Genomic DNA, 26,993 nt, shown 5'->3' on the forward strand with positions numbered 1-26,993 from the left:
TTCCTTCAACAGAGACATGGACTTGCTCTGGAGTTGTAAGATGTCTTGCTAGTGCTTTTTTCACACAATGGAGGGCACTTGCTCTTCATTCCACTTCCTCTTCTGGCTATGTATAGAAGTGTTCTGCCCAAGTTTCACATGTAAATCTCTGATATGAATACATCCCAATAAACGAAAAAGTCCCACACCCCCTTGTACCCTGGACTGCTGAAAGATTTGTTTTCAAACTCAAGGCTGCTACAATCAAATAAAAACCTATTCACAGAAAAGTGCTCATCTGCTACAAGTTGTCATTAGCAGGCATCAGAAAACACAAACAGTATCCATATAAGATAAAAGTTCACTACTTGGTTTCCAGTGAAAATATATGTCAGGGAATCAATAAGTAATGCTTTACACACAAAACCAGCATGCCTATGGCCATCTATAAAACAAAAATATAAATGGTTGATATGTCTTACTACAGCATAGTGAAGAAACAGATGACCAACTGATGCAGTGAATGCATCAGAAGGTATTGCCTATGACTACAGGAAGAGGGAAAAGCATAACCTGACAAAATGTGATGGGAGGATGGGGTTCAGTTCCAGATGAAGACACCTAAATGCAGCAGTCTGTCTACATACCAGTGTTTACATGTGAATCAGGTGTCTGTGACCTCTAATTGTCAAAGCAGAGCTGACATTCACAGTCAATGAAGTACACAGGCAACTTGGTTCACCCTACATAAACATCTATATTTTGCAGTCAAGTTGGTGGGTGTAGAGGAGATGGAAAGACAGATGACAGATGAACACTAGGTGAAATCAAAGTTTTATTTATAGTTGTAGGCCTACTTGTATTTGAAAACTAGGAGATAGGAGAAAGGAGGCCAACATTAAAAAAAAGGGAGGGTTAAGAGTGATGGAAACTACTGCTTGGGACAGATTAGTAATGAAATTAGTAAAATCTCTAGTAAGGAAATAAGTGAAATTTGACATATCCGATCGCAGGAAATTTCAACAGCTGTTTAATCTCCAAATTGGATATCGAAGAAAATTTTGAAATTTTTTCCAGGATGAAAGTTCCCTTAAATGAATTAGAGAATTTGAAAAAATTGATCGCTACATTTCTTAACAAAAAATGAACTTCCTAAAACCTGTGATATTTCATGTCATTACAGCTGAACTGCCTTTCAATATTAAACTACATTTCTTACTACCTTATGGGACTTGTCATTCTTTTCCATATTCTCTCCCAAAGAACACACTCTGTTGGAAGACCACTCACATAATATACCCGTAATCATGCAAATCCTGTGAGCCTGCTGGGTTATATGACTTTATAGAAAATTTAGCAACCAGTGAATCTAGCTCACAGAAACAGAAGGGGCAGAACTATAACTTCTGTAGTACTCTACACAGAAAAATTGGTTAACTAATTTTGATGTGGAAAAAAAATAATCATTTAAAAGAAGTATTTCAATTCAGAAAAAAACAAATATTTAATTCATATTTTCAGCAGAGAAAACACAATTATTTTTATTAACATCAAGATTTTCTGGAGGACATCAGAAATGGGTAAAAAATTGCATCTAGTTTTGAAGAATTGTTAGCTATTTCTGCTTATTATATTATGAAATTCAGATTGGCACCATACAAACGTAAGAGGCAGTTCTTGCTTCAAAGACCTGCCATTTGAGTAGATCTGACGGAGCAAAAGTCAAAGTAATTTGCTGAAAATCACACATAAGTTCCACGAGAGAGACAGAAAAAAAGATCAGCCTTAAAACCTCCTGACCTACAAAAGGATTTAGAGCAGTGGGTGTCATTAAAGGAAAAGAGAAAGAGTCCACAGCATGGAAGTAAAGAAAGCTTCACTTGGTAGAGCTTGTCAATCTCTTGGCAAAGGCATGTGAAAATTTTTCAAGAGGAGGGATGTGCTGGAAGGTTGATTCAGATTTTGCAAAGGGAAATGAGCAAGCACTGGGATTTGCAAATACAGAAGCCAGAGATAATGAAGAAATCATATTTGGCAAAGGAGCACTGAAGAGCTGAAAGTGGAAGACAGAAAATGCCTGGAGCAGAGGGGGCCCTCAACATCACTAGCTCAGAGCATCAGGACTCAGATATTGTACATTGTGTGGACACTGTCTGGTGTGGAAGCTGCACGCTGGTGGCAGAATGAAGAAGGAGGATTTGGCAGGATTTGCATTGAAAGGAGAACACAGAAGTTGAGTTGTTCACAACGAAAACCTGGTATCAGAATCTGGTAGGTGATAAGGACGTCATAATGTATCTCAGAGAATTAATACAAATTTCAGATGTGACAAAATGAATGTCAATGAAAAGCACAGGTTAGTCAGACAGCGATAAAGCAGCAAGGTAAGTATCACTTCCTATCTAAACACCGATGTCTTTCTAAAATTTTGTATCTCTGAGTAATATCTGCCAGAATAAATCACAAAATCACAAAATGTAACAGAAAAGCTATTTGGCATAAAACAACTACCAAGCCATAGCTGAAATTAATTCTTGAATGAGATTAAATCTAAACAAAAATTCCAAATCCCCATGTGCTATAGGAAAGTCCCTGATGTTGGACCTCCATGGCAAGGCAAAGTCATTTTAAAGCATATCAGTGATTTTTAAGAACTTTCTCTTCTGCAGGTATTATATTAAAAAAAAAGACAAACGACACTTTCAAACAACACAAGAACCTTAGAAAAGAGAGTATGTTACAAGAACAATTGCTGTAAGAATAGCAAATCTCTCCCTAAAGTCTTTTATGCATCACTCCAAGTACTTTGCATTAATGAGCTGAGCAATCTTAAAAGAACATGACCCAGCATACTATAGTAATTCAATAATTCAGTAGTCAAATAACTATAAAATAATGCTGCTTCTTTAATGCACCAATCTTAATTTTAAATTGTTTCAGATAATTTGGTACTTTTTTTTGACATTTCAGTGCTTGTTGTGATCTCAGTATACAACAGCTAATAGAAAAAGAAAAAAAAGAAAAAAAAGCAACACATACTCCAAGTATCTCTGATATGTTACTGCATAGATATTGGTGGATTTTTTTCCTGTCTTTCCCACTAGTATTTCTTAAGGAGCAGGCTAAAATATAGCTTCATATAAGTAACATGAGAGATTTAGAAAGCAAAACTCCTGTGCCCTTGTTTTGTTTCTGTACCATACTTCTATTATATTCACTGTAGAATTTACTCTGGGAGCTAGTGTTGTCAGTGCTAGAATAAGCATCACAAAATCATTCAGACATATAATTTCTGATGTCAGAGGAGAACGTCAGAATTGCTGCTGAAATAAAGAAGGGATTTTTTGAATACAGCAATCTTTGAAAAGGAAGCTATTTATAAAAAAACCCTAGGAATATTTTTTACCAAAGCACTGACCCTGCAAATTCATACAGTCAGCGACTCCTCAGTGACCTCTTTATCAGCCCTGAGTTTTCTTTCTATTAATAGTATTTACATTAACCAAACACATATATTTTGGAAAATTTAAAATAAATCAGATGCAGTACCTGAAAAACTACTAATACACTTAAGATATTCTAAATGCTTTGAATTAATGCACATAGCATGCATGTATTTAATACTCTGTATCTCACAACAATAAAATAAGTAGCAGTCTTTAGAAATCATTACTTCTTAACTGACTAATTGAACTAACGTGGAACTATAAAACAATAAAAAAAATCCTTATCAGAAAAAGACCTATTGCAACACATTTTTATTTTTACTTTATTAAATGATTTTGATTACTGATAAACTTTACCAGACAAAAATTAGAAATTATACCGAATGCAAAGATAGTTTGATATGATTTGTATTATTTCATATCTCTGAATCTGTCAACATAGTCATCTCTCCTGCACAACAGCTACAGCTCCTTTAAGCATCCTCAACAGTACATATGCTTTTAAATTTTAAAGCATTAAGAATGCGGTACCCCCCAAATCCAGCCTTGAACTCTGACAGACACTGATCTCTTTTCTCCCTCCCACACCCTGTTTTATCAGACATTATTTTTTTAAATTGGCTACTAAATAGCATAGCACTGTACCTTTAAATACAAATCAAACAATATTCATATTCCCACGGTGCTGCTAGTTTCCCTTATGCATTGAATCGCCTGTAGATTAAAAGCTCAGAATCTGAAAAGGGATTCTGTTCTGCAGACCAAAGTTCTCTGTAGGAGATGAGGGAGAGGGTCAGTCCCGGAGTCACACACACAACAGGCAGAAAACACACTTGTGATCCTCAGCTTTGGATAGCATCAGAAAGGGGAATAAAAAGCAGAAACACATGGCACACTGAGAACTGGTATCACTTATGGCTTCTAACCAAAGCAGCAATTAAACACCTTTCATCATTCCCCCAAATGCCTGATTTTTGTAAGAACTGAAAGAGAGAGACACACACAAAGGCAAATCCCCTCTGAGCAGCAAGGAAAACTTAATCACCTACCATTTTCTTTGCACTCTTCTGGAGGTTTAGCCTTTTTCGCAAGTCGTGGATCCAGCCATGATGTTGTCTTTGTATTATGGCTGAAAAGAAAAGAGATCACTCTGAGCAGACACATACTGAAAGGAATCAAGTTTATTCCTTAAGAAAAAAGGGTTAGTCCAACAAAATTGCAATCGATACACTTAATTTGCTTACTGGTTCTAAGTAGCCCTGAAGGAGGTGTAAGAGTAATTGTGCAAGGCAGCTGTAAATTTGGCAACCTCAGCTCCCTGTCCTCAAAGCAGCTATTTTTATTAAAATCAACTAGAATGTTGCCAAGTTAACCTCATTGAAAATGCAGAACTCATCCAGAGCAAAAGGAATTTATTACAAATACAGTGTTCTCCCGTTGAACGAGTGCAGGCGACAGGATTCTGTACCATTCTCACAGTTTTCGGACAGAATTATTTTCATCTTAAATCTGTCCTTTTCATAAATACAGGTTTGTTATTTCTCACCAGCAGCACTGACAAGGCATAGCAAAAGTGATGCAAATTACAGCATGCTCCTGCAAAGTCTACATTTCCGGACAGGGTGATTAATGATACTTTGTTTAACAAACCTTTATCTCTCCATATATAATCCTTCTATAGAGATAAAATAGATATGCACAAGCTGAATGAATCATGTGGCTCCTTTCTCTACTCAGAATAGATCTTTGAGAAATCAGCCATCAAATAGCGTTCAACTGGCACAAATTGTTTTCTGGGAGATTATTTTGCCAAATGAATTGATACTTAGTACAGCTAATGAGACTTAAAACCAGATACTTTCAATTTGTACCTTGCTCATAAGCAATTAAATTTGGAGCCACATATTGTAAATATATTAAGAAAGGAAGACTATAAACCAGAAAAGGATGTGATCATTATTCCTTGATTTTTCGAGATGCCTTTCCTACAATACCATCATTCAGAGACACTTCTAACCCATGTTTTATTTATCTTATACATCCTAGGAGGAAGCTTGTTCCATACAGTTCTGAATTATTTAGTTTATTATTAATTTGCTGTGTCATTTTAAAGTGTGCTTACGACTTCTCTTATAAACATTAGTATAAGGTGTACAAAACGGGGACCTGGCAAAAAGTGGATTAGGATGCAATTGGTAGTTGGTGAGTTACTGATCCAGTCCGTGTGATCCAAATACCACTGCTTCCTCTAGGGAAAATTAAATGCATAGAACCAGTTCCTTCTCCCACCTTGCCTTCCATGGCAGATAAATTTTCCTCTGCCTCAGTTTCTCTCTCTCTCTCTAAAAATAGTGCCTATAGATAGTGCCTATAGATAGTGCCTACTTCTCAACATTATTGTCACCATGTTAAAGCTTCCTCCACATTTTGGATGGGAAAGAAGGTAGATGAGAGTTATGTGTGGATAAAGTGGCAACTAAAATGAAAATTGAGACATTTAAATTCTTTTTTAAAGTATTATCTAGTATAGAACACCATTCATGACAAGCGAGGAGGATAAACAAACCCTTTGCTTACTTTGAGAGCAGAGATATATTTACAGAGTATGAAGAATGATGAGCCAAAGGTAAGGGGAATTTGAAACGATGCCAGCAGCCTGTGCCTCATTGCAAGTGTAACTAAGACACTTTCTCTGAAGCTCTAGCTGCCCGTGGTCTCCTGTAGGGTGCATTTTTATGCTGCAGTCACAGCCTAACTGCAGCTTGTGCAGACATACTTGAGCTAGCTTTAAATTAACTAGGGGAGATGCTGGCAACATGCTGTCAGTGCAGCAGCATGGAGCTCAGCGTGGGCTCATCACCCTGGCATCCACTGAGCTATTTGGGTGCATCCAGCAGCACATGCTGAGCTCTACACCACCATGGGTACCCCATTAGCAGTGACAGAGCTCAGAGCAAGTTTGGACGTACCTGTGGAAGTTTCAGTTGCACCTCTGGAGTGTGGGCATGTCTGTACAACAGCCACTCTCTCCCAGCTATTAATTCTGACTTATTTTAGGGCCCCCCACTGATGGCAGGCACTAAATCAGAATCATAGATATTTCCTATGGCTTTAAAAGAGTAATATATATGACTACTGTTAGCAATGTTTGCTGTGGTATAGAGCAAATCTCAAAGAATTTTACAAGGAAATAATCAACCCTGTTTTAAAGGTAAGAAAATGGAGTCATGGAGTCATGAAATTACTGTACACAGCCACCAAACAAGCCAGCGGCAGCAGCAATAGTAGAAGCCAACTGTTGCAAGTCACTTGGCCAATATTTTCCTTCTAAGTCCATCCATCAGAACAGGCCAATTCATCAGCCCTGAAAACTCCTATGACACTTCCAGAATAGACCTGAGAAATGAGTTTTCAAGTATCTGTAAAGATGGGTACCAAACTGAAAACAAGCCAGATTCAGTATCAATATTTAAAAATGTGAATTAGTTGAACTGCAACCTCCAAGGCTTTCTTTGAAACTGAGAATAGCAAGCAAACAGTTATGGTTTCCTTCAGCATAAATGTGGCTTCCATAAACCCAGCAAGACTGATTCTTCCAGTTTTGTGCACTGTGGCCATACTAAACAAAACTGTAAATGAACTAAAAAATCAACAGCTCTTCCAAAAAGAAGAGCAATCCTTCAGTTTGCAGCAACATTTCAGAGAATGAAGATGATATTTCATTACATCCGCTCTTTCAGCACTGAATCTTCTCTTCTAGGTGCTGCCACTCAAACCCACTCAGCTACTTAGTAAAAGCAAAACTTATCCGCAAGAACTTTTATCTATAACAAATAACTCAAGGAGCAAAGTACCTTTTGAAATGCATCCCTCTCCTCCTTACCCATATCCATGCCTATTCCCTAGCCCTGTCTCTCCACTTTATCATGTGTACTAAACATAAATGCTGCCTCTTGCAATGGCACTTCATGTGCTTCTAGACAGGTGCTCCAGTGGATAAGAAATCTTTTCCTGATCTGAAGACAGGACTTCAAAGAAGGCAGAATCAACCCCCACCTGTTTTCTTACATCTCTACAGTACCATCAATGTCCACTTATGCTCTACATAGTGCTGTTTGCTTAGATCATCTTAGCAACCAGGTACACAACACACAAACACTCCTAGGAGGATGACAGACATGACTACATGACAACAGTGCCATGCTCACACTATGCAGTGTTGTTCAGACTAACCTTCCATTACTCTTCAAGCAAGGACTAGAATTGGGGTTAGTGAGCTGTAGATACAGAAGAGTGGCAGATTCTTCCCCACACAGGTGGGACACATTGGGGATGTGAGGAAGAAAAAAAGCACAGTGGTGCTGGCTTGCTGAATGTCCTAGGGTAGGCTGCAGGGACACCACCTCCCCTGTGTCCCAAGGCTTTGTCTATTCCCTCTTCAGCTCTGCAATGAACTAGAATCTGTAAAAGCTCAAGGGAGACAACATTTATCTCCTCAACAGTTTTTAATATAATTTAAAAGAAGCCTTGATAGGAAAGCTTTAACTATGGGAGAGAAGACAGAAGGAACATGAAATTGCCCAAATTAACACCAACAGCAAAAGTAACATTAACAACTACCTGCTGGATAGGCTGTGCATATTTGATGCTTTTAAGCACTAAAAACCCTGTAGAGGCATAACCTGCCTGCCTTTCCACTTTCTAATCATGTATGTCCATTTTGGAAGTCTTACGGACAGACCAGAAGGAAAAGGGGCTGGGGATTTACAGATTAGTTATGAATGAATTGCAGATGAATAGCAGCAGCAGTTGTGGAGTAAATGTTCAAACAGGCATTTGGTGCATTTGTCACTGATTGAATGAGAGTGAGTGATGCAACAAAAGTGTCCTGTGAGAAATACAGCTATGGCTCTACCAGCATTTTCCACTGGCCAATGCTTCATTGCTCAGCAATAACTATACCTTATCATTAAAGACGCGCTTAGAAAGTCCATAATTATATAATTTCAATGATTTTGGTTACTTGCTAGGACAACTGAGCTAAGAGGTAAGTACTGGCAAATCAACAATTCATGTCTTAGAATCTGTCTTAAAATCAAGAACAAATTCCAGATTTTGGAAACTTTTAAAACAGTTAATAAAGGATCCCTTTGGTCTTGCTTCAAGCAGGTGGAGCATGGGAACAGTACAACATTTTTAAATTCATCCTAATTTGTTCCCTATACACGAAATAGAAACCATATATAGGCCTGAAGTGTATTGCAATTTTTTTTTTAAAGGTCACTCAGTAAGGCAGTGGAGCTTAATATTATAGGCAAAAGTCAGTAAAATAATTATTGCTGAGCTAACTTGAATCCTCGCTCTTTACCAAGTACTTGCACCTAGCAGAAATAGTTTATCATAATCAGAGTCCTCTGATATCAGTTACAGACAATTTTAAATGCATGTGGAAAAAATATTCTTCAACTGGTTTAAATAGAGTGAAAGAAAGCTCAGAACACTTCCCAGAAACCCTGACTCAACCTCTTCTTCTCCAGATTTTCTTTTAAGACTTCACAGAGACTCGTTATGCCTCTGTTCCCTGTTAATAGCACTGGAGCTAGGTACCAGCATCAGAGCCTCTCTGGGAATCTCACTGGATATTCCTCCATATCTTTAAGAAGCAAAAAACATTAGGAGTGTGGCTTTTTTATTTAACAATGTATTTTTATTGTAATTATTTGTTAGTATATTATTTTACTTAAGATTTGAATATAATGGATTTGTGTTAGCAATCTGTCAGTTTAAAGCACTTTGACAGTTAAAGTTTCTTGTACTAACAGAGCCTTCAGACAATCTCTTGAAACATTTTTGAAGGAAATATAGAAAGTAGTTACTGACAGGAATAGCCTTAATGTCTTTTGAAAGCACTGCAAACCTATTCTAAATTGTGAGTCTTGTAAGGTTTGTAATTTGCATGTTATTGTGAAAGGCATTTAAAATGGGTATTTACCAATGTGCTGCTTCAGTGTCGTCGGAGACAGAACACATGGCTTTGTTCGGGTTTTTATTGTGAATTCATTACATTTAAGTTGGTTCTCGATATAACAACTTGAGCAAAGGGTAGTATATGAGACAGAAAACCACAATGCACTATAGACCCCCTGACTTCTAAAATACTAACTCCTTTTCATATGCTGAAGATTTGTAGATCTGCAGAGCTTTTCAAGTAGCACAGTAATGATCTTCAAGTAATTTGTGTGTGGAGGGAAAAGGATGACAAAGCATTAAAGCAGCAATTTTGCAATCCATCCATTGTGGGATGCTACCTCTATTTTTTGCACACATGTAGGAACAGACACAAAAGGAAGTTGTCCTCTGGCTATGGTTTGCATGGCAGCAGCTATGGCTGCCGGTTTGTGTTGCATTTCATGCTGCTGGTCTGTTAGATGTGCTTGGAGTACATGGTCCTTAAGAGATCTGGGTTTGGGAGTGTCTATCCTGTGAATCTTAGATGGCTTTGGGCAGTAGATAAGCACTTATGTACTCAGCCCAAATACAGTGGTGGTGCCTCTAGGCATTCGCAGGAGCAGAAGATGCTTATACAAGATTTTAAGGGAATATATAAATGCCTAAAGTCTCTTATGGTAATTTCTGCTGTTGAAGTAATTATCTTTGACTTAGGCAATTAATTTCTGTTAAAGAATGGGCTTCATCTCATGTGACTACAGAAATTACACAGCTAAATATGTAGGATTCCTCTCTATTCAAGGGAGAGATATCTATATAGAATAATTTATCTTACCTATCTTCCAGTGGGACCCACTAACCATATGCTCTTAGCGACATAATGTGTGCTATGGCACGTCCCAAATGGCCTCCAGCTGTTACTCCAGAAGGGTGCTGGTTTTAACGAGTTCTGTCATATCTGTCATGACCATGGAGATTCTTGGGCTATTAGTATGCCTCAACAGTGGTGCTTTGGCTCAGATCAGGAGGTCACTTTCAAAGTGAATCTCTCTCTCAGTTATTTTCATTTTCATACTGAGAATTCTCCAAACTTGTAAGCTTTTCACTTGAACTTAAACCAGAAGACACACAGCAGGAGCTCAGTTAATGCACTACATTCACAGGCATGCAGCCTATGGCACCTGACAAGACCTAGAAGCTATGGATGCTGGGTCATCAGCAGTAAATGTTTCACTCTGAATTCTGTTGATATTGCTAATTTAGATATGGACATAGTTTAGATCAGAAGGAATTCAGGCTGGTTTTAATTTAAATCCAGTCTCATGGACTGAGTTCAGGGGTCCAGGGCTATAGACAACTCAGTGCACTCCTAGAGATCAACTTTCTTTTCATCTTCATCTGGAAGTAATTCCGTGTGGGTACACTGAAACGTGAACTGAATCAGTGTGTGAAGACAACCAGAAGATTTCCTTCAAAAGTGTTCTCTTGACACAAATTACATACTACTGCAAACGTAGTTTTGGATATCTGAGGACATCTCTACTGGTAGAAGCAGCTACAATTTTGCAAATTAATTCTGCCCTTGTATTTGGACAGGATGAATCAGCCTCTGGAGGTAATTATCTCTCTCCAGTGACCACAGAAGGAGTCTTGGCAACTGGTTTATACTAGATACCTAATGCTATATGGCAAGGCAGGTGAGCTGAATCTTCTAGTTCAATAAATACAAAGGAGAAAAGTTATAACAACATTAAATACATCAGAGGAAATGTGCTGGAAGAAGAATTCCGCAGAGCAGAGCAGCAGAGACCTTTGGGGGAAAGACAAGAAATAATAAAGTGAGGAAAGACAAGAGGAGTTGAGCTAGCAGTTTGACCTGGACGTCAGCTTAGATAAAAACAGCAAGTGAGAGCAAGGGACAACACACCACTAGCACAGACTGAGAATGTCTTTATAACATCAAAAGGCAAGAGAAAAAGAAAGAATTCAGCATTTCACAAATTCTTTCCAGTTCTACCCTCTCCCCATTCCTAATTAAGTTGCCATGAGGCAAGGAAGTGGTCTCAGGAGAAAGAAACAAAGAGGGATCTTTTCTGTCGCCTGTCCCACTGTATGTCATATTGAAGTCCAAAAAGCATTAGAAATCTGATTTGTTATGCTGATCAAAACTGAAAAATTTGATCCAACATATAAACAAGGGAAAAGAACTACAGACATCTATAATCATATCTGCAATCTTGAGCAGGCAGAAGGGTATACTTCCACCTTTAAGTAATATCTTCTAATACAAAACACAGTTATCGAATTTAGTGGTGTATTCAGGCTTAACTAATATATCCTGTTTTCTGATGGTGAACTGATGGAGTAGCCAGGAACAACTAAATATATCACGGTTCTTCAGGTAAGCAAGATGTTGGGATAAATGTTCCTGAAGTCAAAACACTTTCCTACCTCAAAAATTACTATGAAGAAATACTGATCCCACTGAAGTCAGTAGCAATATTCTTAGAAACAAACTAGGTCAGGATTTTACTTTTCCAATTTGTAGCTGTACTTCTTTTTAGATATCACCTGAAATAGCACCAGCTGTATTTAAAAACTTAATGGTTGTTTTTTACAGTGAAGAGGAGAGTCCTTGGCAAAGGACTTTTTTATGGCTGTTTTTCAGTCTTTTATGGTGCTCTCATAAAAAAAAAAGGAAAGAAAAAGAAGGCAGCTTTAACAACTAAAAAAGATACTGCAACAGGTCCAAAAGGCAATGCTGACTGTGCTGTTTGAAGAAGTAGGTGTTCAAGTGGTAAGAGACTGAATGTCTCGAAGATGTACTGGAAAGTGGTTTGTTAAAACTCATGTGGCTATATTCTCCTAAAAATCATCACCACAAGTCAACTAGTATGATCCTTTAAAGATCATAGAATCATAGAATCATAGAATCATAGAATCAATCGTGTTGGAAAAGACCTCCAAGACCATCCAGTCTGACCCTTGATCCAACACCATCGTGGTTACCAGACCATGGCACTGAGTGCCACATCCAGTCTCATCTTAAAAACCTTCAGGGACGGTGAATCCACCACCTCCCTGGGCAGCCCATTCCAATGCCTGATTACCCTCTCTGTAAAAAATTGCTTCCTAATATCCAACCTAAACCTCCCCTGGCAGAGCTTAAGACCGTGCCCTCTTGTCCTACTGCTGGTTGCCTGGGAGAAGAGATCGACATCCACCTGGCTACAACCTCCTTTCAGGTAGTTGTAGAGAGTGATAAGGTCTCCCCTGAGCCTCCTCTTCTCCAGGCTAAACAAACCCAGCTCCCTCAGCTTCTTCTCATAGGACTTGTGCTCGAGTCCCTTCACCAGCCTCGTTTCTCTTCTCTGGACCTGAAGATGTTCTAAAAAGGTTTGACTTCACTCTAGACCTTTCTCCGCTATGAAAACAATTATTAATATGATACAAGCAAAGGAAACCATATAAGGTTTTGAACAGCATAGAGTGAAATAGCTTTAGTTATGGGCTATGCAACATCTATTGGTCCCCCACTCCTTCCAGAGAGTTCTGCTGCCTATAGGTAAAGAGAGGGCTGGAGAGAGAGAGACAAAACCAATTCTGCCTTATACAAAAAAGTATTATGATGTTTAGCCAACCGTACAGGACAGTCTACAATGTAATAATGTATGGGATGGAAATGGACAATTTGGTGAGGGCCACATTTAAGGCTGACTGCACTTAAGGGAAGATGCAATGAGTATCTTGGTCCTTTTTTATTCCCTTCAACACTGCACTGGGTTCACAGCAAATATGGATTGCCTGGGATCCAAGTCTGCATCTGCTGACTTTGTGAGGACAACATGAAGCTTGTGTCTCTAGTATGTGCTTTGAGAGTTGTTGGCAAGGTGAAGTCTGAAGGCTATGGGGAATCACAGCCTTTCCTTAGCCGTAGGAGAGGGAAAAACTAAAAATCAGTGATGGTTATAATTTATTTAAGCACGCCAAAATACATCACACTCATCAGTCATATTTAAAGTAGGAAAGAAGGAGCCGATCTGGAGGTTTTTTTGATGGCATTCCAATTTATATACAGTCTGTTAATTATTTCATGTTCTCATTAGCATATGCTCTCAATGAAACTGAATGTATGAGATGGAGTCCTATTTGTGTAGTGTGTGTCTGTATTTGAAAATTAGGATTCATACGTAAGGAGGGCTGGAAACAGCCCAAGAAATGTACTTAAGTAGCTCTTCCTGAAAAACAGTGGTAAGTATTATTTTGCAAGAAGAGATGCTCTTCCTGTTCTGCCTGTGAATGCTAAAATAGGTAAACATAAGTTCAGGCACCTATGTCAGACAGGAAAAGAAAGGAAGAAACATACCAAGACATGCTCTAAAATACAACCACACTCTGAATTGTTCAGTGAATATGGTAGACGAAATTTATTTCCTTTCTGCAGCCCTTAAGGCAGAGGAAATTCCTTCCAATGTGCTTTACAAAATGCTAACTGAACCATTAATGATTAACAAACATCCTGCCTACAGATAGTTATCCTTCTTCTTATGAAGTCACTTCCTCTCTCACTGTAAATCTGCCATATTATTTTGATGGCAGTTTTGATAAATGAGATCACATACAAATTTTAGAGGTTAGTTTGAGGTGAATGAATGAAAATGCTGTCACAAAAACTAAGATCTTTGGGTATACCTGTGACAACCTGGAACTTGAGATCATTTACTGCTAGAAGTCTTTAGTGTGTAAAGGCATAATTCACATGAGCCTCAAATAAAGCAATAAAAGATGCTGCCTAGTGTGACTGTTTTTCCCAGTCATTGTGATGTACACTTTAAAAATGTTTGGTTTTCATCTATTATTTAATAATCTAGTACAATCTTTACTACTGTTCAGGGAGATGTTGTTAGACAAATAGGGTTTTGTTGTCTTTTTATCTTTCCCTCTTTTTGTGAAAGCAAATGGAGTCTCTTCATGCCATTAACCAAAGTGACTTGTAAACAAAGAGGCAATTTAACAGCATCCCCACAGCATTACATTCTAAGTACAGCATTACAGTACTTAACCCCGTGAAGACTGTGCAATGTGAAAACTCAAACGATCAGAGAGTTGTTCCTTTGCTAGGATTCTAGTAAATAATCTGGTATTTTTCCAGATGTGTAATTGCACTTTTTTGCAACTACATTGTTCAAGAATATAATCCCAAAGGCAAGAAGCCCTTACAACAGCCTTTCTATCCAGTCTTCACCTCTGATTGATTTCTCTGCTTTACATAACATTCATTTAGTGGAAGTGAATGATGAGCATTGTCAGAACTGCACTATAAACCAGAGCATTTCCAGGAAAGGAAGCAAGCTGTGACATCAAAGGAATTTGAGGAGTGGAATGGCTGCTCTGTAGAGCATCAGGGCTATTTGCATTCCCTGTATTTGTTACAACATATACATTTAATTTCATTAAATAGTCTGCTGCAGTCTTTACTGCTCTCACAGTTTGGTGTTTTAGTTATCTACCCATCATCCCCTCCCCCACGCCCCAAATGTATCACAGGTTTTTATTACAAGTAAAATAAAAGTGCCACATAATTCAGTCTGCTTTCTTTCAGAGCACTCAATATGTGCAGAAAAATTAAATTTGGGAGAGAGGTAGGAAGGAAACAAGGGTTTGAGGTAGCCCTGAGGTCATCCTAGTTCTTCTCTGCTTGCTTGGGAAAAGTTACTATAATTACTCTTTTTCTAGAATAAGCATATTTTCGCCCTTTTTAGCAAAGACACTTATGTTTTAACAGTTACTGCTATTTTCAGCTTTGTATATGCCAGAAGCTGTAGTTGGTCATGCCAGTGTTCATTAAAAAGTCACATGCATTAACTTTATTCTTATCATTTGTTTACACTTCATGTGATAGTCACAACATTTTACATTAAATACAGGACTTAAAGCAGAATTGACACCACCAAATGTTATTTTTACCTACTAATAATCAGAATAGCAGCTAATGTTCCAAATTAAGGCAGTACCTTAAAGTAAACATAAATGCTACTGCTACCTCTGTAGTAGTGTTCTGCTGATGAAGATGCTAGTTTTTCCTTTCTCTTTTTTCTTTTGTGGAACACACTATTGCATGAACTCAGATTGCTGTATTTTTATTCTGGTAACATATATTATTCACAGAATCATAGAATATGTTGAGTTGAAAGGGACCCAACAGGATCATCGAGTCCAACTCCTGGCCCTGTCCAGGACACTGCAAAAATCACACCATGTGCCTGAGAGTGTTGTCCAAATGCTTCTCGAACTGTCAGGCTTTGTGCTGTGACCACTTCTCTGGGGAGTCTGTTGCAGTGCTCAACCACCCTCTGGGTGAAAAACCTTTTCCTGATACCCAACCTAAACTTCCCCTGACACAGTTTCATGCCATTTCCTGTAGTCCTGTAGCTGGTCACAAGAGTGAAGAGATCAGTACCTGTCCCTCCACTTCCCCTCATGAGGAAGTTGTAACTTCGATGAGGTCTCCCCTTGGACTCCTCCAGGCTGAACAGACTAAGTGACCTCAGCCACTCCCCATAAGGCTTCTCCTCCAGACCCTTCACCAACCTTGTGTGACCCTTTGGAGAGTCATCCTTTGGAGAGTCACCATTTGGACACTCTCTAATAGATTAATGAGAGCACTTAGAGAATAAAGAACTGTCATATCCATTTCTTCAATGAGTTGACTAATTAGCAACAGGTATGTATAGTCTACCAACAGGAAAAAGCTTCCACACATAATACTCCTTATAGTCCACTCATTTCTAAATATAGCATGGTCTCCCTCTACTGTTCACTAGCTAGTTTTCAGTCCACCCATCTTTCTTTCCTTTAATTGGTAGAAAGCTCCACCCTCTCCACCTCTGTCCACATAAGGAAGGACAAATCCAGCAATTGTGTGACTTTCCCATAAGCACCAAAAAAGCATAAAAGACTTGCTTTCAACAGAAGAAACAACAACTTTAACTGTTGCCATCAAAGCAAGCAGATCAGTTACCTATCTTAAAAACCAGCAGGCTTCAATGTAAATCACTAATGCAGGAACTGTCACCAGGCCCCAGGAGCCTTGACAGCCAGAACATTCCTGCTGTTTTAATGAGAAGGAGTGCAATGCTCCACTTCACCACACAAACCATTTTCCTGCCTAGTTAAATACACTACAGCTATTAGAAATAGAAGAAATAAGACTTACTCAATAAAGTAGACTTCCCCCTTTTCTGTATAAGCCATTTCCCAGTTATCAGGCAGTGGGCCCAAGTCATCGTTCTCTTCAGGTTTGGTCTGCTTTGTTACATCCATATCCTCCTTTGCTTCTTCGGGCTGAGTATATCCTGGTGCAGGACAAGGCTGAGGGGAAGATACCTCACCCGAGGCAGCTGTACTCTTCTCTTCATGTTCACTTGATTCTAAAAGAGAAGAAAAATTATGGCTTTTGGATATCCAAATTAATGGTGAAGAATTTACTGGGTGCAAGACTCTATGAACTGCAAGTCTTGAAAGAAAGAAAAATTCTGTTGGGTTGACACACAAGGGTCCCTCTGATTGTGCATTTTATCTGGAACACAATAAAAGAAAATAAAGCAATAAAACCAAACTAAAACAAGAAACTAATAAAGAGTTCTGGCTCATTCTGTCCCAGGAGTTCTCCCAGACTAGCAGTAAGGACTGAGCAGAAGGCAGCTTCATATCCAGCAGTGTTACTGTCTTGTGTCTTAACTTTTCAAAGTATACACATATAAAACAAGTACCCTGCTGTTTTACTACAGACTGGAGATCCTTTTCAAGTAAAAAAGTATATGGACTAATTGCCTTCTCTATATCCACATACCAAAAAATCAATGACATCCATCAACTTATAGCAATATATTAACCATATAGAAAGTGGTTGTGATTTCATTGCTGATATAATATGTGGGAAGCTTAGTTTCCCACAGCCAATGCCAAACGCTTCAACATGTCAACAATGCAGTCCACAATAAAGTTCAAGAAGATGACAATTTATTAAATGAACTAACAGTGCACCCAGAGAAAAGAACTATGCAGATACCTGTGTGAAACATGTAGGAGGTGGAGGACAAGTTGGGTGAAATGTTCTAATTAGTGATGCTTACAACATCAAGAAAGAAGAGCAACAAAAAATTAACAAAAACGATTTTAAAAAGCCTAGATTTTAATAAACCCACAGAATCAATAAATTTGATGTTATGGCTAGCAACGGTAAAAGATAAAAAGATTAGAAGAACCGAAAAAGATTAAATAAACAATAGTAAGAGTGCAAGTACAAATTGTTCTAATGAAAAACAAAAATAGTAAGTATAATCAGAGATAATTTTGATTAAACCATGACTTTTCAATGGTGTTCTACTTGAGAAAGAATAGTACAAAAGGTGAAAACCAGATTAAATTTTTAAGGATGAACACAGAAAAACAACATGGGCATCTAACAGTAAAAAAGAACAGTCAGTCTATAAAGTGGGATACAGTCAGGGACAATAGAGGTAATATCAAAACTTTCTGTAATAATAATAATAATAACAATAGCAAAAGCAGACTCATTTTTCTATGTGGGAAGGAAGGAAAGCTAATAGTTTATGATGCATAAAAACCCCAAGGCAATTAGTGCTCTTTTTGCCTCAGTCACTACTGCGAAAAAATCACCTGTGATTAAATGACTAATGTAATTAATGTCAGCAACAGGGGTAAAGAATGTGGTGTAGAGTGGGCAGAGAACAGGTCAGGTAAAACTTTGATGAAACAGCCATTCTCAATTGGCAGAGCTGGATGAAATGAAACCTAGGGTCCAGAGAGAACCATGGAGGCAGTCTTATGGCTAAAATAAACCTTTGAGAATTCATGGGGAAAAGAAACAGAAAGGACAGACCCAGTGCTGATTTCAGCAAAGCACCTATGATCTAGGTTTTTAGGTAGTTTTATATGCTTACTTTCTGAGTACCTAAGTTCCCTTTAAAATAATTTACTCAATTAGGCCATTGTGTCTTTCTGTAAAAAAGGAGGAGGAAGACCCATGAAACTGTAACTTCACATCTTTCTGTTTTTAATTCCTAAAAGCGTTGCAACCAGCAATCAAATCACCTGCATGTAAACTCTTCAGAGGTCATAAATATTTGTCAAGACTTTTCAGAAAGAAATTGTGTCAAACTAATCTTTTTTCTTTTCATGACAGAGTAACAGGTGCTGTTTCTTGGGGAGAAATTGTAGATATAGCTTTCATGATCCTAAAAAAAGACTTTTGACACTGACACATATAACCTGTCACAATAACATGAAAAAAACCAAACAGATCCAGTCCCGAAAAGGGTGATGATCTATAGCTCTACATCCACATGCAGCTCGTGCTGCTAAATTGTAACTCGAACTATGTGGTATTACAATAATTTTATGCTGCTTGGAAACATGAATCTGTCTGTGGGAAGAAAAGAATTTGCAAGAGACACAAATGCAGTTTTTGCTTAATTCCATCCCACAACAGAGCAGCAGGATTCCAGAGAGCTGAAGTCCCCTTCTCCTTATCTACCACTCCCTGACTTACCTTGGCTTTCCAAAATATGGGGCACCTACCTGATGCAAAATTCCACAATCACTGTAAAAATACAGGATAGGGAGCAAATGCCTAGGCAGAATTCCTAGTGAAAATGTAATTGAGGTATGGGGATGTGTGAGGGATGTCTAACCATTATCTTTAATCAGTAATGATACTATTGCAAAGGAAAAACAAGCATCATAATAGCCAGGAACAGCAAACATATGCAATACAAGTCCTTCCACCTTTAGCTACAGGAAAGTTTAATGAGGAGTCCTGTGCCCAGTTTCAAGAATTTCATGACAAGAAAGATGGGAAATAGTTCAGATGACAGAAAAGAAAAGAAACAAAACAAAAACCAACCAGCCAACCAAAAAAATATTGGAAACATGGCAAGATTGAAAAACAGGTGATTTTAATCTTGAGAAGAAAAGATTGATAGATAGTGAAAGCATTTTCAACTATATAAAAGTTTTCTGCAAAGCAGACATAATATATGGTCTCCACTTCCCCTGAGAACAGGACAATATAATTGCTGAAAAATTTTTTGGGTGTTTTGTTCTTATCTCTGCAAAAGTAAGTCCTCATCTGTTTGAAGCATCATGAACAAATCTGTGAGTTATATTCCTGTGGCTGCCTGCAGTCTTGACCACATTTCCGCTACAGGAAGGGAGATGTACGGATTAAAGTGAATACAAGACATAAGACCCCATGGCAGATAAACTGCAGTAGAACAAATACATTTGGAGCACAGGTGCATCATACACAATGACTATTGATCAGCCAATTGGCCTGACAGACCACAGATGTGGTGACACTGCGGTGTCTTGGGATTTTACCATGATACCTTTAATATGTGTTCTTCCTCAAGAGCTTATTTTCAACAAGTCTGAAGGGGTCAGATTCTCGATTTTCTTTCAATAACTACATAAACAAATCCCAGCCCTCATGATGACAGAAAAAAAAAAGTGAAAATTAAGCCTTGAGGATTAGAAAAAAATATTCTGAGCTTTTCTAAGACCAGAGATTGCTATCAAAATACAGCAGGGAAAAAAAGAGAAACATGCTTATTTAACAACTTAAAATATAATTATTTTAAAGCCGATCTCATGAATAATTAATTACTGGATCATTATCTTTTAATAACTTACTTTGATAATGGAGAAGGCATCACGATGACTAAACCCCAAGCAATTAAGGTGGAATTGCCTAATGCCATTTAATAACTGTAAGCTTTACACAGTGGACATCCTAGTCACACTTATTTGGAATACAGCCCCGTGGTGTCATCTTATTTTCTGTTATATGTATCTATCATACTCCAGGAAAGGTAGATATTCATCTTAATGGTTTTTTTCTGCTAATATACATTCATATGTAGCGTCTGATTTGATAAAAAAATCCCAAACAACTGAGTTCTGGTTAAAAACTATCACTGTCTTTAATGCACAAATAAAGTTTGAAATACTACAATAATGCACTGCAAGCACAAATATTTACCTTCAGACAATATACAATATAAAAAAGGTCTTAAAATTGTACCATAATATGAGTTCAGAAGTATTTTTGTCACTATAAAAAAACAATCAATGGATTTTATGTCAAGTGAAATAGTCTACTGGAGCTTATGTCTCACTACAAAACAGATTACATGGTCCAGTTTTCAAAATCAGATTAGCACAGTTTCTCAAGAGTGAGTGTCCTGGGAAGTGACAAAATAGAGAACAAGATAATGTGTATGCTAAAAATAAGTATTTATCATTAAATACCACAATTTCATCTCTGTAGTACCCAGCTCCAAATACCAGCAGTTAAAATATTACTGCTGATATGACATATTCTCTATGCAGTTCATAGACAATATGGTGACCATTTAAAAAAAAATAACTGGTAGTTATGTTGTGATAGTCTCAGCATTTGAGCCTTCATCAATGCTGTCGTGTGCACTTCACATTGTTTCTATTATTTATGGTCTAATACTCGAAATTGCCATGTAAGAGTACCTTGTCTCTTTATTTCTTTATTTACTACTGCAGATTATTCAGGCAGTGAATTTTGAAAACGTATTCTCTTCTTCTGGAAGGACCAACTCAGATGACCTAAGTAATCTATTCTAATCTGCGTATGTTGTTTTCATGCCTCTGGCTGTCTTTGCTGTATAAAAATAAAAATATAAACTCAACCTGTTGCCTGGGATTAGTGCACCTTGCATGATGATTAATGGCATTGGGGCTCTGGTCTTCTGTTTCCTTATCATCCTATGGTCTGGAATGATAATTTTGAAACTTTATGTCATATCTTACCCCTCAATTAATTTGAGCCTCACAGAACTTTATTCTCTGGGTGCAACTTATCATTGCTCAAGTAATGTCAGAATGACGCACATACATAAGCATGCCTTCAAGGTTAGAGTGATTTTTCTGGAGTTTAGATGGTAAATACTTCATCAGTCAGAAGTGGGAAGCAAATGTGACATGACCAACATTGTGTCAAAGCATGATGCTGGTTGCGAAGGAGACTGACTTAATTCTCTGCAGACACAGCAACAGCAGTAAAAACCGAATGTCTGACAAGTTGCAGGTTGCAATTTGAACAAGACTCTTTTTACCTCTTTTGTCAAAGCATCAGTTTTGCAGAAATCATTAATTTGAACACTGTCCATCAGGAAAGGCTTCTCAGGTGCAAGATGTCTCACCCAGTAGTGTGAGGAATTACGCTAAGTGTAAGAAATCTAGTGCTAACTCTAGACTTGGCCATTTTAACAACTGATCTATAGAATATGTCTCTCATATTTGCTTCCTGGCAAATAGTAAGATTCTTGATTTACATTTAGCCATCTAGGCTCCTCTGCATCTGTAGGATGAATTAATCATTCTAAATTGTAGAGGTGATCCCCTAAAATGGATATCTAAAACAGCTACGCTCTCTTATTCTTTAGAATTGCCTCTTCCTCCTTACTTTATATCAGGAAAGCAGAGACAAATAGATGAAACAAAAAGGCATTTAGGCATACAGTTTACTAAAGCTGGATGACATAAATCCCATCTCCTAAATGACACTATTTTGTCCTGAGAGAACGTGATCCAGGATGAAGGACTAAGAGTGCTCCATCCTAAATGGCCAAAAGCCCCATCCTGAAGCAATGAGAAAGACTCCAAGTGGGTTCTGGGCTGAGGACAGGTGACAAAAATTAGAAAGATTAAAAACATTTGGCAGCACAAATTACTAAGAAGACAATGATGGCAAGTTTGTCCAAATACAACTGTCTCAGGGAAATTTGATGGACATGAAGCAAGGCATGTGGAAGGTATCAATGGAAAATTGATAAAGCTCAACAGATGCATAAATTATGTTAACAGATGCTGAAAAGTTGTCTGAAAATTCAGACCAAAAGCAGAAAGATCTCTGTAACCACAGATGTCACTTAATTGGTCTGATAAAGGTGGGTTTCTTCAGAATCATCTTAAACCCGTTCAGAATCATCTTAAACCCGTTACTATTTTAACTTAGTAGTCCTAGGTGTTACAGTGGTCCTTTGAATTGAGAGGCTCAGATAAGCAGTTAATAAGCCATTAAGTTGCTGAGCATCTTTAAAAACGTGTCAATGTTTCAGATGTCCCAAGAGTCCTATAGTTAATAAAAGCCTCCTGTTAGAAGTGAAGTATTTAAAATAGAACACACTTTCTAAGAGAATTGGAAATAACAAATACCCTGCCTTTGCTGTTTCTGTGTAGAAACTAGATTGCTCCCTCCGCCGAGACTTTAAAAATAAATAAATTAATTAAAATATTCTGTTTTTCCTGATTGTTCAAGGACACAAACTACAAATGCACTCACATTTTAGAGGTAAGTAAGCCTCTGTCAGCTCACAGAGAAAATTACTGCAGTAACAGGGTCTGTGGGAGCCACACTGTCCAACAAAGGCAACACAGCATGTATGTACAGAGCTGCTTTGCTACAATCCCCAAAGTCCTCAATCAGTGTATCTGAACAACAAAACCCTGCTTATGAAACCATGAGAGCCAACACAGGCACTGCTTGTTCTGCTGGCCACACCGACAGGAATTACTTTGGGGGGGTGAGGAAAGGGAGGAGGAGGGGCTGTCTTACACCCATGCTCATGTATTTAATTTTGTAACACAGCACAGAAGTTCCTGCTTCTTGGGTGCTGCCTAGTCATCGCTCACACAGATTTTGCCTGGGAGAAGAAAATTATAGGTGCAGAATGCAAGGAAAAAAGCAGGTAAACAGTGCCTTGATCCACTTGGAGCTGAAACATATTGTCCAGGAAATTGCTCCTCAGCAATGGTCTGTTATGTGGCACATTTTGAATAACTACTGAGAATGATCTTTCTAATGATTTCTACAATACACATCAGAGACCAAATCCTGCCTTTGCCTCTTTCACCGTGGAAGTATCCTGGCAACAGAGGCAGTGCTGATGTTTTATGTAAGGATCTCTGGGCTTCATCCTTTCCTGCTTAAATGTGCAGCAAAAGCATTAAGTGCCAGAGCAATGCCAACAGATGCAATGTCATGTGGAAGGGATGAGCAAGGCTCTTACAGCATGTGATAGCAGTGGCCAGGGAGCAATACTGCAGCCCTTCAGAGACATGAGGGGAAGAACCAGACCCACTCACCCCACCTCTCCCTGATACCCTCCTGCTAGATAGGGATGGGTTCTGTACAGGGATTTTCCCTTATGTGTAATGTTAGGCAACAGCTACAGAAAGGCATGCGGCAAATACACCCTTGATGAGAAGATATTAAATTTGCTATACTTTGTAAGGTAGTAGGAGGAAAAAAGGTATATATAGACTCTGCAGTATGAAAATCCTTTTACAGTGCTTAGAAGATTAGGTAATGGATATTTTGTTTCACAGTAACCTATACATTTAGAGAACTTGCAGTATTTCATTTTATCTTCTCACCCATATGATTTTCACTACAGACGTCTATTTCAATAATCTGTTTCTAAATTTCTAAGTTTACCAAAAAGGATCCACAGAGTTATTTCTCAGACAGATATAAAAGTCTGGATTCTTTAATTTTCTACTTGAACAACAACAAAATCATTTCTTAAATGCTATTTCAGAATAAAAATTATTAAGTACTGTAAAACATTGCCTTGCTGAAATGTTGAGGGGCAAGTTGATTACCTGCTTCAGAGAAGGCTGGAGTGTTCTCACTTGGGATACCAGTCAGTACACTGAACACCTTTTTTTTTCTGAATCACTATGATCCAAGGGGTAAAAGAACAGCTGTCTTTTAGGACTACATCTGAAACCCTTATCAGCTTTATGCAGGCTCTGAAATATTGCTGAGAAGGGTCTTCCTGGTAGTATTGCCAGCTAAGTTTCACTGGAACTGTCAAAAATTTGTTAATGTGATGACTTTACTATTCCACAATATTGCTAAGGTTTTGTAACAATTTACAAAAGTTCACTTAGTAATGTGATGAACAATGTAGTGAGTAATCACCATTTGAGAACAAGAAGATCCGAAACAGAGACTTCATTCATTTGACCAAATTACAGTTCTCCAGACTCCCTCTGTAGTCAACGGAGAGAAACAGGCACTTGTGACTGATTTCCTAACCTGGAAATCTAAACCACAAAATCTAATCACACAAACCACCTTCAAAGAGTAGGTGTTTTTCTCTTTGGTCTATAAAGAGGGTTCAAAGGGACTCATTAACAGACAGAAATCTTTACAGTAGCTGAGGTAAGTGAGATGACTCCCCAAAGTAGAGGTTAAGAAATTTGTTTTAGACTTCAGAGAGATCCTCTTATTCAGAATTCCTGGCTTTCACTCTTGCAAGAATATCCTTACCTGAACATGCATATTCTCACTGCAGAAGGAGGTAACTGAGGACTCTGGGAATAACAGAAACGCACTGCAAAGTAAGAAGGAAGAACAGACCTGGTGTTACTGTCACGTCATTTCCATTGACCACAGGTCTTTCTTCCTCTTCCTCCTCTGGTGGTTCAATGCCTGTCTTCTCCATATTGCTCACAGACTTATTCCTTTTACGTTTGCCTTCAGCCCCGGGAGTGGCACCTGGGAGGATCTGATCTGTCACATTTAACAGCAGCGGAGCTGGTTCTGCTGGAGGCTTCGGAGTGCCGTAATAGTTGTCTGGAAAGAAAAGAAAAGGAATAAACACATAAGATTGCAGAAATACATATGCTGCTGCTGCTTCTTCTGTCTTAGATTAATGGATTGTGTGAGGTAGGATCTAGCTCATCAGCTAATATAAAGATTAGTACAGAATATTTTCAGTGAAATTGAATATTTACCTTTCATGAAATGGTAATTAATTTTCTTGGTGGTACCACTAGTGATCAAATCATGCTCACAAGCATCTATCACAATAACACTTTCTTTAACAGGCTAAATTTACATTCCTCTCATCCAAATACCTGACAAATAGGTAGCATACCAAAGCTGTTTTCTTATTTCAAATCATTAGTTAGGACAAATTAGTTTTACAACATTTATGCCTTGAAACAAGAGTTTCTGAAGGATCAAAATGATGATAAAAGTATTGACTATTCGTTATGCTGTGTCATTTTCACTCCCTCAAATTATTTCACCTGTTTAGAAAGTAAATAATCATTCAGTGATTCAGAGATTTGCAGTTTTCAGTAATGTTTGAACTATCTTGGTTTTCATATTTGTCAAATCTTTGCCATTCACGAGCTCAAAATTTGTAATAGTTAATGTTAATATATTTTCAAAGAAAGTTGAAACCCTATGCTTTAGGGCTTAACATTATCTCAAAGTACTACGGAATTCTGAGAAGACTTGAGGTGGTTGACAGATTACCCTCTATCTCATGAAATTTCTGGCAACTTTCTCTGAGTCATCTACTTTCTGTGAGAAGGATTATTATATTAGATGGACCATGGTTTCATCTTATCTATCAGTATCTATATGTCTGCATTTCTAGCACATCTGATCTCAAAATTGGTTTCTTACTGATACAGTAAATTTGTCATCAAAAATATGATTAAAAATAAAATAGTAACATAATTAAATAAAAATACTTTAAAAAGCATGCGCTTTCTAGAAAAAACATAAATAGTAATATAAGACATAAAGATGAAAACCTGCTATTTATGCAGTTATCTTTTTTCATCTCTAAGTTGCTTTGAAGGGCAGTGAACATGACACTTTACAAGTAGATTTTCAGTAGTTATTATGGGAAACTAAAAATACTGTCCATGTTTGAGAAACTTTTCCAAGGAAAAAAGCACCCGTGTAAGGATATTAAATTGCTGAAAATATTTGTAGACTGTATGATGATTTTTTAATTTCTTATCCCACAATTTAGGGCTTCAGTACGATCAAATAGTAGTAGTAACTGACAAAAATTATTTTAACCACATATAGGCATGACAAAAATAAATGCCTATGTTATACCTTCACAGTAAACCATCATAAAATACATTCTGCAGGCAGAATAAAAATTATTACTGGTACTTGTATTCCTGTGTGTTTCCAATAACTTACAAGGTTCAGCTACATGACCATCTCAATACAGCTAAGTAATTAAGCAGCCTTGCAACTACTGAACACTGTGAATTTTTCACAGTGGTTTAGCAAAACAATATTCATAGCAGATGTTTCAGTAATTGTAATACACTAGAAAAATTTATTGTGTTAAATGGCCTTCACATTCACTCTGGGCTTAGGGCTGGCTGAATGAAACTTTGAGTCGCTGAAGGTTTTCTTTGGCCGCAGGTTTAACCCAGAGCCCCAGAAGGGCAGTGAGATGTGCCTCTGTGGGGCTGCCTGTGATGAGACCTCCCCCAGTCTGCAGGAGCTCTCTCTGACTGCTGGGGTTAAAGCAGGGGAGCAGGATTTGGAGTCTAAGGGGAAGAAAGGAAATCCACATTGATCCACTCACAAAACTGTACCTCCAAAATATGTCAAAATAAGATCTGGTCTCTGATAGGGCAGGGTATTTCAGAGCACCTGAAAACCAACAGCCTTGGAGGCAGTGCTCAGTTGGAAGTGTACTTTTCTATTGCTTTAGAAACATGTTACCT

At 37.9% G+C, this 26,993-nt stretch overlaps 1 protein-coding gene across 19 annotated transcripts in view; it reads right to left on the reverse strand.

Annotated features, from left to right (window-relative positions):
- Positions 1 to 26,993, reverse strand: part of MAGI2 (membrane associated guanylate kinase, WW and PDZ domain containing 2) — a 722,252-nt gene that overhangs the window by 221,029 nt on the left and 474,230 nt on the right. For all 19 annotated transcript variants that reach the window (XM_064656377.1, XM_064656395.1, XM_064656389.1 and 16 more), the window contains 3 exons: positions 24,862 to 25,077; positions 16,591 to 16,804; positions 4,475 to 4,554 (listed from right to left, as the gene is read on the reverse strand). In XM_064656377.1, the coding sequence (XP_064512447.1) occupies positions 4,475 to 4,554; positions 16,591 to 16,804; positions 24,862 to 25,077 (510 nt within the window). The remainder of the gene's footprint in view (positions 1 to 4,474; positions 4,555 to 16,590; positions 16,805 to 24,861; positions 25,078 to 26,993) is intronic.

The sequence above is a fragment of the Pseudopipra pipra genome, chromosome 5 (assembly GCF_036250125.1).
Source record: "Pseudopipra pipra isolate bDixPip1 chromosome 5, bDixPip1.hap1, whole genome shotgun sequence".
Classification (NCBI taxonomy): domain Eukaryota; kingdom Metazoa; phylum Chordata; class Aves; order Passeriformes; family Pipridae; genus Pseudopipra; species Pseudopipra pipra.